This window comes from Triturus cristatus, chromosome 5_2, assembly GCF_964204655.1.
Source record: "Triturus cristatus chromosome 5_2, aTriCri1.1, whole genome shotgun sequence".
Lineage (NCBI taxonomy): Eukaryota > Metazoa > Chordata > Amphibia > Caudata > Salamandridae > Triturus > Triturus cristatus.
Window position 1 is genome coordinate 1,042,966,033 of NC_140588.1, and position 18,765 is coordinate 1,042,984,797.

The 18,765-nt window shown below is 41.5% G+C and overlaps 1 protein-coding gene across 1 annotated transcript in view; it reads right to left on the bottom strand.

Annotated features, from left to right (window-relative positions):
- The window catches only part of LOC146829640 (relaxin receptor 1-like), a 1,041,377-nt gene that overhangs the window by 177,868 nt on the left and 844,744 nt on the right, over positions 1–18,765 (bottom strand). Inside the window, exon 9 of the mRNA XM_085608325.1 lies at positions 12,950–13,015. Within this exon, the coding sequence (XP_085464451.1) occupies positions 12,950–13,015 (66 nt within the window). The remainder of the gene's footprint in view (positions 1–12,949; positions 13,016–18,765) is intronic.

Sequence of the window (18,765 nt, forward strand, 5' to 3'; positions counted from 1 at the left end):
TTCCTCTTTGTGCCCTTTAAAAACATATGAACTCCCAACTGCCCCTAAATTATCCTTACTTTGCGGGTCTGCTTCACTCATACCTAACCTCTCCCCACCCTACCCTCCACTGTGTTGATTCCCAATTCTAGTCCCTTTCACCTAGTACTATTCCTTCTTACCAGCTCGGTTTGGACCCAGCAATGAGCAAATCAGAATCGGAACCGTCCAAGCCAAACTGACAGGCCAGGTCCTTCCTGAACTGGAACATAAGAAACCCAAGACTGCTTTCACTCTGATTGTGACTTTTCAGTTGGGTGTAGCCTGATTACAGTGGCATAATGGGCAACAAAATAATTACTTAGTATTTTACTATGAACGACTGCAAGCATTTCTCCCATCTCTTTTTGTGGGTTCGATGGACTGCCCTAAGTGTCAAGGGACCCAGTCGTGGGTCCCGTTATCACTGTGGCAACAGAAACAAGATACACACTGCTGACAAGCCCCATTAAGGTGAAACCGGTCATGGGGTTCGTGTTCAGAGAGGACCTAGCCGGACAGTTCTGGCTGGACTGCTTCTTTTGGAGCAGTTACAAGATTGACTTGAATATGGCTGGGTCCAAATTGAGGTGACATGGCGGGCAAAAGAACGATGGGTTGGAATGATACCCCGAGCAATTGCCAGTAAGTAGACTTCTTGCAAGCATTCCTCCCATCAACCTTTGTGTGTTTGATACATGTATGTTATGCATACCTTTGGACTCATGATATATTCTGAAACACAATTATTTGACGCATGCCTTATATCTCAGTCAGATCACTGCATTCTTTGCATTACTGCATTTATGGCATGATATGTAATTCATCTTTGAGGTATATTATCCCGACTAATACCTTAGTTGTGTTCATTTGGTATGGCTATTAGACGCTAAATTATCACTCAGAAATAATTCGCTGGGAACTCCTGTTGCAACTTGCCCAGATGAGGAGCCTCGCTGAGTGGAATTCCAGTGTGCACTTCTGCTCCACTCAATCACGAGTGGGCCATTGTTTCCAAACCCAGATTTACCAGGAGGTGAAACAACAGACCAGATTCTACGGTCTGGAAATCCGGCAGGTAATATTGCCTTCAGGAAAGGGCCACATTGCAGCCAGCACCAGTTCCTTGACGCCTTCCCAATCCTCAAACAAGGTAGATGGAGCCAAACAACATTCTTCCCTTCATTTCTCCGCCCTGCCCAATACTTACCTCCACCCCCATCTTACACAACCTGCCATACACATTTACCTACTGCTCAGAGCAAGTGGCAAATGTGTGGTTTGGAACCCACAGAAAAGGGAAGGCCGTTCAGAATACCATCCCATAAACTCAGGTCTGCACAGTTATTCCCCATTGCATTGGTATTTCGTGGTACTCATACTTGCACAGAAGTGTTACCACATGATGCCAATAATAACAGGTGCAGAGTTTGCACCACACCAGTTTCTTGCAACTCGTGATCAGAGCCAAAAAGCTGCTTTTTATGTCAAATGAAAGTATCGTTCAAGGTTTACACCATCATTATATTTCTCTTTAAAATTCTTATGTAACAGTACTTTAGCTGAAAAGTGAAATGCCAGTACTTTGAATGTACTGGAGAAAGTTTAATATGCCAAGTTGATTGACATAGTTACACATGATAACATACATGAGGCGTTTCTTAAATGTAGGTTTGATTGCCAACACTAAATTGCGGTTACTTGTTGAATATAATTTATTTTCATAGCATGCATAGTTCAGAACTTTAACTCTAGTAAAATATCCAGTTAATAATTTATTTGCACATGGTATTGAGAGTCTTTCATTGAAGATCATATGAATACCATGAATTATTTAAAATGTAGTTTTTAAATGACAAAACAATAGCAATTTTGTGTCCAAAAGAAGTGAAATCACTGGTTATACCAGACCCACAACTATTGCAGCAATTGACTTCTGGCTGACTCAACCCTAGTAGAGGTTTATTGGATAAATATAAAGATTGCAGGAAATATGCAAAATGCCATTTTGAGAAGCATCCAGTTGGCTTAATCATTTTCTGATGGATGGCTCTCATGCACTCTGAAAAGTTGAATGCTATATTGTGATTGCTCTAAACAGGTCCTTTTGTATCTTGACTCTAATACTGATTTCAATTGACTTTTTGTAATCAATTAATTTAAATTCTTAGATATGAACGTTGTTCTATAAAATGCAAAGGGTCTTTAGACAGGAAACATAAAATATAAATTATACAGCCCCAACACATATCAACAACTTAAAATATCGTCATCTTTGTTATCAGAACTTACACTACATATTTTGAATCTATAGGGATCTCTAATAGTAATATTTGGAAATCAGTAGTACACTATTATCTATACATTTTGGGGTAGCACCAAAAACACATAATCCCTATCTTTCATGTTTCAGACATTGAAATGAGCACAGTGGGAAATGTGCCCAATATCGTGGCTTTAAATTGCAGAGGGGTTTCGTTTGTGACAGATCTACTTGTAGACACTTTTATTTTTCAATCAAAAACATGATATTTTTAAGAATGTTTAAGATTACTTCAATTAAAAGCAATATCCGTAGAGTGAACTGCATTTGAAACACTTTAAATGCTGACAATAAGATGAGAATTAATGAATAATTCTTCTCATATAAAACATCTTTACATTTTATCTGATATGGGTCTAATATCAGACAACTAGATTAGGTATATATATATAAGTGTATTTATGGAGTTTGTTGTACTGCCATCAATTTTAAAATAGTACTAAGACCTCTATAATGAATAATACAAATAAAGATTTTTGAAAATAAATGATTCTTTATGCAAACATATGTTACATTTTTAATTAACTTTTTGCCATTTTGTTGAATTTCATTTATCTTCGCTTGATTTTAGTCTTTAGAAAGCAGTATTACAAAACATGTGTTAGCATTTAGAGCACTAATTGATTGAATTTTGATATTGATAATTACAAAAGGGAGAATATTAAATTTGGCTACTGACAAATTTAAACCAAGGATTACTGAATGATCTGTCTTAATGGAGATTTTGTCAAACAGCAAATACTGAAAAAATGTATTGAATGTAGGAAATCAAGTAATATATATTTGACTAACACATGCATGATAAACATGATGCTTATGGTTATTTTTTGTAACAAACGTTAAAATAATTGAACCACAGGGGCAGTGGAGTTTTTAGAGGAGCATGGGGCTCTTATAAAAATTACCTACATTTCTGAGCATACATATTTAATGGCTAGTTTCACAAATACTTTTTTAAGACTGACTTGAGATGTGGAAAAAGCAGTAACTTCAGATATGAAAACAGTAGCAATCTACATGTGCATTTTTGTAACTCACAAAACATAACAAACTTGTAAATGCCTAACTTCAACAGAGTTCTGTAGGTTTAGCATACTCACTCATGAGTGGCTTACGCACACATACTCTTGAACTTAGTTTTGAGTCACTGGTATTTTTAGGAGACCAGTAGTGGTCAAGGATATTAAAAGCTGATCTAGTGAACATCCATTCAGATGTTATTTTTTAAGTATTCACAAACATCTTATACGTACTTCCTAAATAAATCTACATATCTAATTCAAACCTCGATGGCTCAACTGTAAGTAGTGTGTGAAAATGCGCCAAGATAACCTAAGATGTGTCTGTAGTATGTGAAGACATTCGGGGTTATTCACAAACATAACTTACACTTGTGAGTAATTTACACGTTTAACTTTACTATTACACTTTTGAGTAATATTACTTCTTTTGGCTATTCACAACATCCAAGAGTAAAGTTACTCACAAATGTAGACTTACATTACCTGAAACAGGGGGGGGGGGGGGAGCCAAATTTATAAGTGTAAGTTACTACTGCTAAAATGAAAGGGTAGTAAGTCCAGCACAAAAACATGGCCGCCCACTGGGACTACAACACCCTCTAACAACAAATAATGACAGTATGGACTTAAAATAAAACTCCATAAAAAATAACATTAAATGAAATTACATTATTTGAAATTATAAAAAAAATAAACACATATAATTCAATGATAATAAAATCTAAAAATAAAATATATTCATTATTAAATTATAAAATATATTAACGGCTTTTATTAATTAAAAAGGTAATGTAATGTTCTTTAATTAATTGCATATACCACTTTTAGTAATTATATATACAAAATAAAAACATTTTTAGTGTAGGTGGGAATTTCTTTACATTTGAACTTTAGGAAAATATTTTAAATTCAATCTACATTGCTTTTTTAAAGATGTATTTCAAAATTAAGTAAATAGTTCTGAAGCACTGTTTTCTTTTGTTCTACATTTAAAATAAATATATTCATTTAATTTACATTTACATTAAACATAAAAATATTCTTACACTTTTTTTGAGTTAAATAGACTTTTTTACTTCTGCCTATACTTTATTTCACTTCCTAATCTTACACATGTACACAAGAGGCAGTATATATGGCATGCTTACATGCATTGCGAAAAAACGTACATCAGTGTGAACTCCTCTTGTGTAATTTGTACAACAGGTAATGTTGCAAATTCTTTTGGCATTAATAAGCCCTGGATAATTGTGTAGCTGTAAGTTACATGCATTGTGATTTTCACTATTTTGCACAAGTAGCCATTTTTTGTGGGGATTATTTGATTGGAATGAAATATTAACATAATTGAAATTGTTTTCGGCCATTAAGTGAAAAATGTTCCTCTCATAATTATCAAATATCTGCCTATGTTAGGAATTAATTTTTCTTCAAAGATTATTAACGCATTTTTCTACCTTGGGTTTATACTAGAAAAAGCAGATTCCGCATAATGATTGATGCTTTTTGAATATAAATATTATAGGCAAAGAACAGTTTGATTTATTTCAGAGTTGGCTTTCAGAACCCTCTTACAGACTAATTTGTAAGAATGAAACTCCATAGAGCCCAAAGGTGTTGCAGAGGCAACTGAAAGTGTCTTGAAAACCAGCAGCATGGCCCCCCTTAACAACCTTAACCTGCTGCAGCATTAGCAATGGCCCTGGGGACTTGGGTTGTGATGGGACCAGCTATAGAAATGGATTGGAGTTGGAAGACACTGGAAGTGAAGGAGCCTTTGAGTTACATCTTTGCGACGGATTTCGAGTGATGAAAAGAGGACAAATCTCACTTAAGTTTTGTTGCAATTATGGCACGTTTTAGACTTCGACTTACCTGAAGACTTCAAGCGGGAATGGGACTTCTGCTTCCAGCATGACCTATTCTTTTGTTCAGTGACTTTGAGCTCCGCTTCCTGCTCGATTGGTTTCAGCTGCCTGCGTACACCATTCACACACGTTTTTGAGTCATGACCAGTGCCTAAGCACCAGAAAGGCAGTGCATGAGGGTCAGTGACTGACATCTGCATCCTACAGTCGCTGCACAGTTTAATATGTAGTCTCTCCCACACGGTTTGGAATGTTCCTTGTGAGCTGTGGATAGCCTCACATGTTGGGAGTAGAGCTACAGGGCTTTTGAATTTGTAGATTTTGGCACTTGTGAGATTGTTTCTTCTCCCTTGGAAAATTATTTGTCGGAGCCAGAGCTGCTTACTCTGGGCTGAGAAACAAAAACTACAAGCATTGGCATAGCCAATAGGTCTCGCTTTTGGGACCTTATAAGTATTTAGTTATGCAACTGTTGCATGGCTAAACACTTATAAGGTCCCAAAGGCGAGACCTATTGGCTATGAAGAGGACTTAAAGAGAGGGCGAGCCATAATGGATGCAGAGTAGAGGAATAATACAAAGGAAAGGGGACAAACAGTACAGTAGAATGAAAAGATAGAGGAAGCGATAGGTAAATGCAGGAGAGCAAGAGAGCGAGGATGAAAACAGATTAGAAGATGTGTAGGGAAATTGAGGACAGCAAGAGCGCAAGAAAACAGAGTACAATATGAAGGAACGGGAGGAAGCCAGTCAGAATGTAAGGAGAGAGGAACTGGAAGTCAAGAGGAGGGTGCGCAGGAATACGAAGGAAAGTACACCGGGAGGCGAAGAGGACCGAACCAATCAAACATCAAAACTCCCCAACTCTGAATTAGTTAGACTGCATTCAAGTACTAAAAATAAATCCTTCGATTGTGCTCCGGGCAAAAGAAAAGTAGTTAGATTTAAAGCAAAAATAATTGTACACATAGCTCATCATGGAGCCTACGTGGTAAATTAAACAAAGAAAAACAAAATTCCTAGCGAAAGATTCGGCCCTCTACCAAGGGAAAGCGTCGGCCCTCTACCAAGGGAAAGATTCGGCCCTCTACCAAGGGAAAGCGTCGGCCCTCTACCAAGGGAAAGAGTTGGCCCTCTACCAAGGGAAAGAGTCGGCGCTCTACCAAGGGAAAGCGTCGGCCCTCTACCAAGGGAAAGAGTTGGCCCTCTACCAAGGGAAAGATTCGGCCCTCTACCAAGGGAAAGCGTCGGCCCTCTACCAAGGGAAAGAGTTGGCCCTCTACCAAGGGAAAGAGTCGGCCCTCTACCAAGGGAACGAAGTCGGCCCTCTACCCAGTGATCATCGGCATGAAACCAATACAAAGCCAACATGGGATTTCATTAACACCATACAGGGAGCAGATAACACCAGCAAGTGATCCACATGACATGAGAGAAGAGGAGATGGTATGTTCCATAGTCCCACTGAATGGCAAAAATGAGTCCAGCAGCACAAAACAGCCATTCCTATTCAGAAAGCATTTGGTTTTGCACCTCAGGTTAGAGAGTAGGACAACATTCAACAAGACAGTCCAGTTGCCCCAATGCCTGTCAATAGGACATCATTCTATCAATGTCAATGACGCAGGGGTGGTTTGCTCTTGTCGAATCCAGTTTTTACAATGTTGTGATTTCCATCAATCATTTAGAATAACCCATTAAAGACATCAATTGAAACTAGATGATTCCAGGTACAAGGGCACTTTATAAAAATTAATGATGATCACATTAAGAAACAGGGTGATGGCTCATCGCTATTTCAGAGAGTAAATGAACACATGAATGCCTTTAATTGCAAACATGACCAATTTATTAATTTATTGCTCAACCACCATTTCCAACTTTCAAAACGGATTTAAGAAAGTGGGCGCTAAACTAATTCCTGGGGTTGCAACAGAACAGTAAACAGAATATCGATTGGATGTTCAGAATGCTCTAGAGGTAATCATAGCCACAATGTTTTTGAGTTATATTAAAGCGAACAGTAATTTGTTGGGAACAAACTAAAGACTTAAAAGAAGACTTTGATACTACCTGAGGATCAGGGAGATAAGGGTTTTCTCATTCTGGAAACTATTATTATATTGCCTTAACTGCAAATATTAGCAGAATTCACCCAAGGAAAAATCAGACATGCGCTGGCTAGATAGAAATCAGAGCTACATTAGTTCACTACCTAAAAATATTTTTAAGAACACAGCTGTTGAATGTATTAAACACAGCCATCTTTGTACTCACTATGCGGCACATGCAGTGACAAATTTGAAATAGCAGGTAGCGAATTCCAAATCGTTACACTGTTGCAAATAAATGGCATGAATGCGGCTGCTCTCTGCATCTGTAATTGATATTGCATGTCAGTATCAATGGACAAACCAAGGCATCAAAGCCGTAGCATTTGCGCGAGACAGGAAGATTAGGGAAATGTTAAACTCAGAGAGATTTTACCTGCATGATGTTTTAGCATTTACTTAGTCAAAAGAACACTGAATTACTTGAAATCATTTAAATTATCAATCCACAGAGTTATGTAGGAAGAGTCTTTATTGCTGATGGCAAGATACGCTTATGGTGGATTGGATGGTTTAAAAGATTTCTGATGATGAATGAAATGTTATTATTGAGAATATTTTAGTCTCTTTTTATTGGCTCGGTACTCTGTAAAGGCCTGCATGCATAATTGTGCATGCATGATAAGGAATGCAAATACATGATCAGTACAGAACGGATGTCAGAGGAATTGTGGGCAGCTAGACACATTCTGTCGCATTTGGGAGTATGTCATTTAAATGTAATGGAAGGAAGTAGCCACATAGATTAAGAGGTTCACACACAAACCTGTCACCAAATACGTCACCTCTCAAATCACCTGTATTACCAACCAGAAATGCACTTGCTAATTGCGGAAAGAAAGAGTGAGCCTCTCTAATCCCTAAACAGGCCGCAAGGAGACCATGTCTACACAGAAAGTAGGTTTTCCAAATAAATGCTTATGCTTTTTTCTTTTTCAATAGACAAATCCTGAATTAATTAGAAAATTGTAACCTTTTCCATGCAAGACCCCGACTCTCGACCACTTCCCCACTCTCTAATGTTTTTGTTGATTTTAAGAATTTAATAACTTCATAATCTCTGAGACAAAAGTAGAAAAATATGAAAGAGACTTGTGAGCAGAGAACGCTAAAATGATAACGTTTGAGACAAGCATTATCATAACTTCTACCATGTTGCAAGTATCTACTCTGAAAGTACACCGGAAGGTGAAGAGGACCGAAGCGATCAAACATCAAAGCGGGCGTGAAAGCGAAAGTGATCGCAATCAAGCTCGCGCACATGCACTGTAGCTCTAGGCCGGCCTTGGTAGCATTTTTTTTACACCCTCAGAAAAAGTCAGGCGAGACCTAAAAATGGGACTGGCAAACCAAAAAATTGTCAGGCAGCATTGTTCGAGGGGAATAAAAAGTGGGTTGTGGTTCAGATGCAGTCACAAATATTGTTTAAAGCTCTCTAACTTAAAAAATAAAAGGCAGCATTGTCCTAAATGGAATAAAGGTAAATAAACAAGCCCTCAAATGCAAGGTTCGTTTAGTTCCAGATAAGAACAAGCATTGCCATAGCCAATAAGTCTCGCTTTTGGGACCTTATAAGTGTTTACCCATGCAACAGTTGATGTTGTTGCACCATGGATATTGTGCTGCATAACTAAATACTTATAAGGTCCCAAAAGCGAGACCTATTGGCTATGCCAATGCTTGTTTAAAGGGGGCCTCGAAACGGATCTCTATTGGACTCTGTTTTGTGCCCTGGCACAGGCGGTCCATTTTTTTCCGGACTGCAGTGACAGCAGGCACATCGATGTGCACGTGCTCACACTGCACACTTCTCACTAGTGGAGAAGTTACAGCATGACGTAATGCCAGGTGAGCGGTGTAGGGGAAGGGAAATCCTTTAAAGAGAGACGTTTTCTCTCTGGATTTCCCTTCTCTTTTTGGAACTCAGGAGCAGCAACATTGTTGTGGTGTCACCAGGGCTGTGAGTGGAAGCTTTTTCAACATTATATATAACAAGCCATAGTTGCTGTCTATTTATCTTATGCAACTAACAACGATTGACAAAGCCAATAGTCCTGACTTGTTGTAGGTATGATGTTACTTGTATCATATGTCTATATGCAATGACAGAAACAGCAAAATACAAGTTGGGCGGCACAGATTTGTAGTGTAAGTGTGGTTAAGCCACATCCTTAATTACAATGGCCACGCCCCTTTGAGAGACCCCCCAGTTGTTTAATTCCACTTAAAGCCCTGGGTACTGTCCTTGGCGGAGCAGTACTCTCTCCCAGACCCACCTGGACATTTCTTCGCTTTCTTTTGGCGATGCGTCATGGAAACATCTAGGGGCAGATTTACTATAATTTTGCGTTGGGGTTGTGTCACTTTTGTGGCGCTGCCCCAATGCAAATTCATTTTTAGTATTTACTAAGCCATGCAAAGCCGCTTTGCATGGTTTAGTAAATACAGAGTAATGCAACGCAGCGCATAGTGCTGTCTTGCAGTGGGAAATGCGGTCTATGGGTGGAGCATGGGCGTTCCCATGCACACACCCATGGATCTTGGCGCATTCCTGTATTTACTACAGCTAATTAGACTGGAAATGTTTCAAAATGCTATGCAATCCCAAGTGAGGCGTACAGTGGAGCAATAACTCTCTCCCATTCATGCAATGCAGCGCAACAACTTGCCTTGATGCACTGTGTTGCATGAATTATAAGTAAATGTGACCCCTAGTGAAATTTCCTGTTTTCATGCTGCTAAAATACCTTACAAAGTTGTAGCCTTCACTGCTGTGTCCATGATCATAAGGTTATGAGTTCGAAGTCGGTCAGCTCAAATCAGCCTTTCATGCTCCCACGGTCGATATGAGTACCAGTTTTGGTTGTGCAATTGTTTACAAATGTACACTATGTTAAATTAATTGGCGTACGTGCTACATACATAGCCGACGCTGCAGCAGAACAGTTGCCCTGGTGCACGGAACCTGGGATCTGCAAATAGAGGTACATGGCTCAAAATAGACCGGTATTTCCAAAATGCTGACAGCAGTTGGAGACCAACAAAGCAGAAATGGAAGGTGAGAAATAGAGATGGAGAGGAAGGGCGGGGGAGGGAGCCCGAGTACAGTAGAGACGGTAATTACTGCATTGTTTAACATAATTGATGTGGTTGTAATATCTGTACAACTTGTCAGGCACAACGAGAGGGAAGTGAGGGAGTCGGGCTGGGGAGATCACTGACGAGCCAGGGGGATGGAGGAGAGGAGGTCAGAGGAGACCAGCGGAGGCGTGAAATCCAAGGCAGCTCTGGAAGGGGACAGAAGAATGAAAACGGAAGGTACGTGGCTCAAAATAGGCCGGTATTTCCAAAATGCTGACAGCAGTTGGAGACCAACAAAGCAGAAATGGAAGGTGAGAAATAGAGATGGAGAGGAAGTGCGGGGGAGGGAGCCCGAGTACAGTAGAGACGGTAATTACTGCATTGTTTTACATAATTGATGTGTTTGTAATATCTGTACAACTTGTCAGGCACAACGAGAGGAAAGTGAGGGAGTCGGGCGGGGGAGATCAATGATGAGCCAGGGGGATGGAGGAGAGGAGGTCAGAGGAGACAAGCGGAGGCGTGCAATCCAAGGCAGCTCTGGAAGGGGACAGAAGAATAAAAACGGAATGAAAACGGAATGAGGAAAGCACAGGGTAGAGACTATGGATTAAGCGAATAAACAGAAACAAAACAAGCTAGGCGGGTGGGTGAGAGCAAGAGGAGACGGAAAGAATGTTTCAAGAGAAACAAGAGAAGCCCGGCGGAGCGGGGCGCGCGTGCTTTGCGGGGGCGTGGGAGTGCATTCCAGGCGGGGGAGCAGACCCTTTGAAGTGCGATGCCAAACGGATTGCATGGCGGCACGACGCGTGTGATTGTGCGCGTGCTCGCCATGCAATCCGCTTTTCGCAGCACTTTTGGGAGCCCCTTACAATAGTCTCGCTTTGCGATCGCTTACGCGATAGCAAGGCTAGACCTAAAAAGTGCTTGGCAAAAATGCTCAAACCAGGCCCACTCACTTCTCTTCTCACATTATCACTCTCTTTCCATCCATCGCGCTCTCTCTTTCTTTACTCTCCTCTCCCCCTCTGAACGCTTTCTCTCTAGCTTCCTGCTCTCTGCCTCCTTCTGTATCACTCTTGAAACCTCCCCATCCTGATGTTCCTGCTGTAATAAACCTTGTGAACTGGGGAAAGTGACAGAGGCACCAGAAGCGGCTCCCTGACCCCTCCAAAAAAAGCCTCCGGGAGGTCCAGCCCACCGGGGAAATACCCGATGGGATGAAAGGCTTGCCTGGTCCTGAATAGCACTTTTCCCCATACGCTTTCATTACTGTAATAATCTGTGTACTCTGGGAGCATTCCGGCGTCTTGCCGGGCTCTATCCTCCTTCCATTGATTAATGTGTCTCCTTCTTTTTTCACTATCTTTTGGTCATGAAGAACCCTGGAGAGATCAATAGCAGCCGAAATGGTTAATAATCATTTCCTGTAAATGTTTTTCACGCAGTTTTCTGATGGCTGAGTTTGTGCTCTCAGAATAATGTGTAGTTGATTTTTTTTTTTTTACTTATGTAACACTGTTTTTTTTTCTTGTCATTTTTTAACAATGGTGTACAATATTTATTGATGAAATTATGTAATAAAAGTAGACTTAATAAATATGTGTACTTGTCATCAAATGTGGATGTTTGTATATGTTATTACAATTGTCTTTGGAAATGTGTAAAAAGCTGTGGTTTGTCGACTTTTTTGAGAATTTGTATTCTCTCTCCAAATTGTTTTAATTTTGGGCATGATTTTCATTTGCATAATAAACCCAGTTTCCTCTGTGATTACAGGTTAGCCCCGTAGAGAGCACGGACACACCACAATGTTTGCACACTGTATAAGGAAAGGGAAGTTTTAACATGGAAAATGTTCTTGCACATGAAGAAAGAAGGGAAAAACACACACAAACAAAGGTGAATTTACTCAGGTAGACAAGTAAATTTACTCTTACACTTTTGGCTATTCACCATTTACGAGTGTAAAGTTACTCAAAAGTTTAGACGCACATGTACTCACCCCTCAAAATAGGAAGAGGGGTCAGCCAAAACATCACATATGACTGCACTACTTCGCAATGGCGTCATAGTTCTCCGCACACAAAAAGGATAGGAGAGGGTGACGTGAACGCCGCACGCAGGTTTATGACAAGCATTTCGGAGTAAGTTGGTAGTACTATTAACGTACTACACAATGCGGTTTGTCATTAGACCCCACTTCTTCCACAATTCTACAAGAAACCAAGCAGTGCAACAGAGGATCTTTGGTATTTTGGACAACCAGCACAAACACAGGAAGGGCAAGCAGGGATCTGAGAGGGAAACAATACAAACGAGAAGTGTCCCTGCTAGTCACCTGGGGTCTTATGTGAATTAAGTAAAAGTTAGAGAGTTACTTCTAACAGTGCAAGATTTGGAACTTTCCTTTAGCATCTACTGAGAAATAGAGCAGGACAAAATGGCAAAACCACACTGTGCAGGACCACATGTTAAGCAATTATTAAATCAAGTTATGGGACAGTCGGCTTTGTAGATACTCACAGCACCGTGATGCACTTCTCAAAGACCGAACTCCTGATCATGCGCATGTGGTTTCCCTCCAGATCTCTGCAGGAAATTAAACATTGATTCTTGTTATTAATAGCAGCAAAATAATTAATATAATAGTCTTTAATCTTAATTTTGTAATTAGCATTCTCATGGTAAGCATGATTAACGTAATATATGCCCCCTATTGAATTATAAGGACATAGCAAGTCACTTAGAAGTTCCATAATGAAACAGAGCTACAATGCAATATGCCGAGTGTCCTTATTGGTCTCAGAACTCTTAAGTGGCTTGCAATAGCCCAAACGATGTAATTATATCCCATACACCACGTGCACCTTGTCATATCTGCTAAGTGACATCATGCCATGTGGCATGCCTTCACCCAGTCCTGGCTTTTTAGCCAACAGCATTTCTCATGGTGGAATTTTTCAACCTATATTTTCAATATTGAAAGCAATAATACAAGTCCCAGAATGCAACATACTGGAAGCTAAACAAGCATGATTGGTTGAAAGTGTCACTCATTACAGTGGGTTGCTAAGCAGTCAAAGCTTGGTGTTGTGCTTTTTAGCAGAGCTTTTTCTTCCACACATTTGTTTTCTCCTCTAACGTGAACCGATGAAAAAGGAGCATTGGAAAAGCCCATATGTCTTAGCTATAACAAGAGATTGCCAGCAAATTGGGTTTGCCAATGCTTGGTATTCTTTGTTTTTTTCACTAAGGTCTCAGTAGCTGCCAAGTGATACTAAGTCACTAACTTTCCTTTTTGCTCTATCCTGCAAATTATTTTTGTAATCTTATTTTACTGTTCTGGTCCTGGGGCCCGACCAGCTATGGGTTCTGAGCAACTGAGCCAACGACTTCCCCTTCAGCACTTGACTCTCAGTGGTAGCGTGGGTCGAGCACACCAAGGCTTCTCAGGGTTTGGTGGAGGTAGAGGCAAGGTGCACATAGAATCACTACTCAAAAACACCTGCAGCAATGCCAATAAATGAATGTTCAGCCACATATTTGCTTTTATGAAAAAAGTAGAATTTAAGAATGAACACAAAGTGAATCAGGGCACAAAACAAATAATACGTATAGTCTTCGTAAGGCGGGTCGATTCAGCCATTCATCCTTCTGAGGTCGTTAAAATGACTACCATTGAGTTTGGTAACAATAAAAATCTGCTATTCAGCGCCAAGGTGCCTACGGGTGAATGGGCGCTTTACAAATACTCGTTATGGAATGTAAGACCGGCGCTGTAGCATTGTCCAGGTAAGTCCCTGTGTCTCTTTTTTTCCTGTGTAACAATTGTGATTATTCCCCACTCATGCGATGCACCAGGTTCAGCCCCACCAGTATGTACAAGTCTTAGAAGTTCCACAATGACTTCTTTAAAGTCTGTGTCTCAGCTCCATAGCGCCTTTATTCACAGCAAGTTCCCCCAAAGACTCCTGAGCCCATGTACAAAAGGTCAGATTCCAGGAGTGCTTAAAACATGAAAACCCTCTCCTGGTTTTAGGGATTTTATGTTATGTTATTAGGTTTCGTATAGCGCTCTAATACCTGAAGGTGTCTTGGCGCTGCCTTGGCAAAATAACGCATAACTAAAAGAATAGAGAACACAACTGGTTGAAGGGCCATGTTTTCAAAGCTTTTCTGAATTGAAAAAGATTTTGTGAATTTTTAAGATCAAAAGGTAGAGAATCCCACAACTTGGCAGTACGTATCACAAAACGTTTTTCACCCAAACGTGCTTTCCCGAATTTGGGAACAACGATGATTTTTTAGAAGGAGGAGCATAGAGATCTAGACGGAATGTACCAATGAAAATTCTGGATGAGAAAATCAGGTCCCATGTTATGTAGTGCTTTGAAGACAGTGCACAACGCCTTAAAGGCTATTCTTTTCTTCATGGGCAACCAATGGAGTTGGATAAGTATGAAAGATGGTGAGTGGTTTTTGAGGAAACGGTAGACAAGACGCGCCACAGCATTCTGCCGTGTTTGAAATTTGGCTAACACTTTTTGCTGCATATTAATATACAGTCCATTGCAGTAATCAAATTTAGACAGGATTAGTGCCGAAATTACCATTTTTTTCAAATTTATGGGAATGTAGGGAAGGACTTTCCTGATGATCTTTAGAAGTAAAAACACAGATTTAGCCATGAGGTTCACCTGGTTTTCAAATGTTAGTTGTTTATCAAAAACAACGCCAAGGGTTCTGACCTTTCCTACTGGGATAGGAGTTGGGCCCATGTTTTGTGGCCACCGATCCGGAGACCAAAACGTGGTATTATTTCTGAACAATAGAATCTCTGTTTCTCCCGATTTCAGTCTCAGACAATTTTTGTGCATCCAAGAGCTGATATTCTTATAAGTTTCCAAAATTGGGCAGCTGTTCGGGCAGAATTGCCAGTGAAAGACACAACAGTTTGTGTGTTGTTGGCATTGGATAGTACAGACAACCAGAAGATTGAAAGAGTTTGGTAAAAAGGATTCATATTGAACAGAGTGGGGCCTAGTGATGCCCCTTGAGGTACGCCACAAGGGAGATCCAGAGGTTTGGAGACAAAATGATCCAAAGTGACATAGTGTTCCCTGTCAGAGAGGAAAGAAGCAAGAAGAGAGAAGGCAGTATCTCTGATGCCCAGCTCATACAGGCGGCTTATTAAAATGTGGTGATTGACGGTGTCAAACGGCGCCGAGAGATCTAAAAGAACCAAGGCGGCCTTATCGCCCTTGTCAATAGGAGTTCTTATGCTTTCTGCTGCAACTATAGGAGCAGTTTCTGTGCTATGCTGACTCCGAAAGCAAAAGTAGGCAGCATCAAGCAGACTATTCTCATTGATGTAAGGAGATAGTTGTTCATTTAGTGCTTTATATCAGATTCTAGCTGGCAGAGGTAGGCGGGATATGGGACGACAATTGCTGGGGTCTGACACCGAAGGGTGGCCTTTTTTATCAGGAAAGGATGGCGGCTCGTTTCCAAGCTTTGGGAAAAATACGTGTATGAATGATTTCATTAAAGATTGGAGTAAGATGGTCAGCAATGACAGCCTGGGCCAAATTCCCAGGGACACGTAGGTAAATTTAGCAAAAACACCTGGGCGGGGCTGCTGCACTTCATGCAGTCCCCCATATGGCATTTAAAATAATTGTTGGTGCTCCTTCCCCTTATAGTGACGTCATAGAGGGAAAGCATGCAGATCTGCAGGCCTTCCAGGGGCATTTGAGGGGCTCCTTGGCCCTTCCAATCAATATTTTTTTTGCAGCTTTCTGGTACATTTCCTGAGGCTGTTTGCTTTAGGTACAGCATGCCTCGTGCTCTGCTCTTCTTTTATTTTGGGTGCCAGGTACTCATGCTCCTATGATTGGGCTCCAGGCATATGCTTGTTTTTGGGGAACGCGGGGAGCCCACTTGCAAACTGTCCGGCCAGTTCCCCACCTGAACAACACCTTCCTGTGCTGGTGTGGCAGCCTGAATTCACTCTCCTGCCCATGTGAGAGTGGGCAGGGCCTGTAGGGCTGACTGAGCCTCCCTGCTCTCCATGGGACACAAGCACGGGGAGCAGGGGAGGGCTCCTAGCTATCTTGTGGTGCCTGCAGCTCCTTTTGGTCCCATTTGCCCCGAGGAAATGTAACCCCTGGGACAATTATGGCCTAGTGTATCGGTCCCTGGGGAAAAAAGTGATCTTGGGGAGAGGTCCCGCCAGACCCCTCACCATAACAATGTATGAAAAGAGGTTGTGCTGACCTGTGGGGACCTGGTCCTCCTTGGGGTAATATTTAAAAATCCCGTTGGAGCACTATGTGTTCAGTTTACTGCCTGGTGCCCTTGGGGACGGAACTTTAGATGCTGGATTCTCCGGCCCCATTGGGTCAATTCTCCTCACTCGAGTGTTATTTGTTTCCAGGGGACCAGTTCTAGCCTATAGAAACATTTTCTTCAGGCCTCCTGGCCTCGGAAAGATACTTTTGTTGCTGAGCTTGATCTTTAAGATTTCCTTCACCAGACCTGTCCTCTGCCCGGACTCCAGATATTCTCTCCTGCTTGGGGGCATCTTCCACTGCCCCTCCACAGTCAAAAAGTAGAACACCCTCCCTAGGTCTCACAGCCTTCTGGCTACTTGCAGGGCACCTGTGCATCAGTGGAGTCAAGGACCAGTTCACAGAAGTTTCAGGGAAATTCTCAAGTTTCCCGAGCTGGTCCATTTCCCCTACTGTTCCTCTGGGGTGGGATGGTGGGGGGGTACAGCAAGGCAATGAGAGACTGATCCCGTCCTGAGCACAAGCTCAAGGTTCAGAATTACAAAGTCTAACCTTGAAGGGGTTCTGGGGTCTTCATTCTGCCAGCTGGGCAATAATCCAGTGTCACAGCCCCAGGTCCAGTGTCTTCTCTAGAGTCTCTCCCTTGTGTAGGGGTTTTTACGTGGAGGTGGAAAGTTCTGCCACATCATTACTCAGCTCATGCCCCACTACTCCTGCACAGCATTCGGGGGCATTTAAATATGGCAATTTCAAGTCGTCTATGAAAAGACCTTCCATGGGAGCCTCCCTTTCCACCAAAACCTCAAAGGGGATACCCTCTTGTGTTTGGCCCCAGAGGTCGGGCCTTCCTCCATTGTTTCTGTTGGCTTGGGCTTGCCCGGGAGAGGTACAGTGTGAAGAGTTAATTAACACATGCAGTTTTCCTCCCCCCCCCCTTTACTTTCCCAGGTGCTTGGCCACACTCTGTTAATGGCTCTATGGAGTGGGAAAGCCTTTGATCCTCCTTCTGACCAGCACAGTAATTAACCTGGCCCAGCAGAGGTAACAAAGGCCTAAATCTGATTATGGCTGAGCCAGAGAAATATGAAACTCTATGAGTACAGTTATCACAAACGGGACAGTGAATCTGCATTCAGTGTACATGTTTACCCCAAAATTGGTACCTGCCTGGCATCTGTAGGTGTAAGTACGGCAAAACTGAGCGGTGATGCAGATTTTGCCAACAAGGTAGGCAGTTAGCATACAGCCAATTAGCAAGCACTACAGATGCAGACTATGAATGCCCACTCACATTATAGGCCTACACAGTGTCATCACCATTCCCTGAAGGATCCCTTCTGTGATTGGCCACCAGTGAGCAGATACTATGTTGAGCTAGATGGTAGTCTCATGTGCTCAGCCTGCACGCTTCTAATTGCACATGCTCCGCTGCATACCTCTAAATTCTATGCATTAATTACAAATGTACACAATTGCATGTGCTCACATGTTCATGTGTAACCAGTCGAGAGCCTCTTATCCTAGCTGCGCTGCAGCAGCCTTATCTTAAAAGGCGGACACTGGCGGTTAGCGTTCTCAGTCCATTTCACAGAATTTACCGTGAGTGAGACTCAGTTGGTGAGACTCACTTACAGTAAAAGTCCAAAACCATGTAGTCCAAAAGCGAAAGATCGAGGGGGATTAAATTAGCTGAACCCATTTCCTACAATTACATGGTGTTTTCTGAATATGCTTGGCTTCTTCATTCATTGTGATAAAGTGAATGTCGTACTACGGGAGCTCATGATTTTGTTTAAATGTTTACGCATGGTTGTTGTAACTTTATGCTGCTGTTGTCTGCAGGCCTTATGCTCAAGATTTCACAGCACGGACACTTCAATTAAACCAAACAAACTCAACATTAATGGTGCCTTTACTGCTAAACTCATTGTTTATTTTATCTTCACGCATTAAAACCATGAAATAACTTTTTAGAAGTGGGACACTGTTGAACATGCCACATGCATGTATGTGGTATTTCTAGAGTGCAAACCTAGCTTAAAGTCAGTG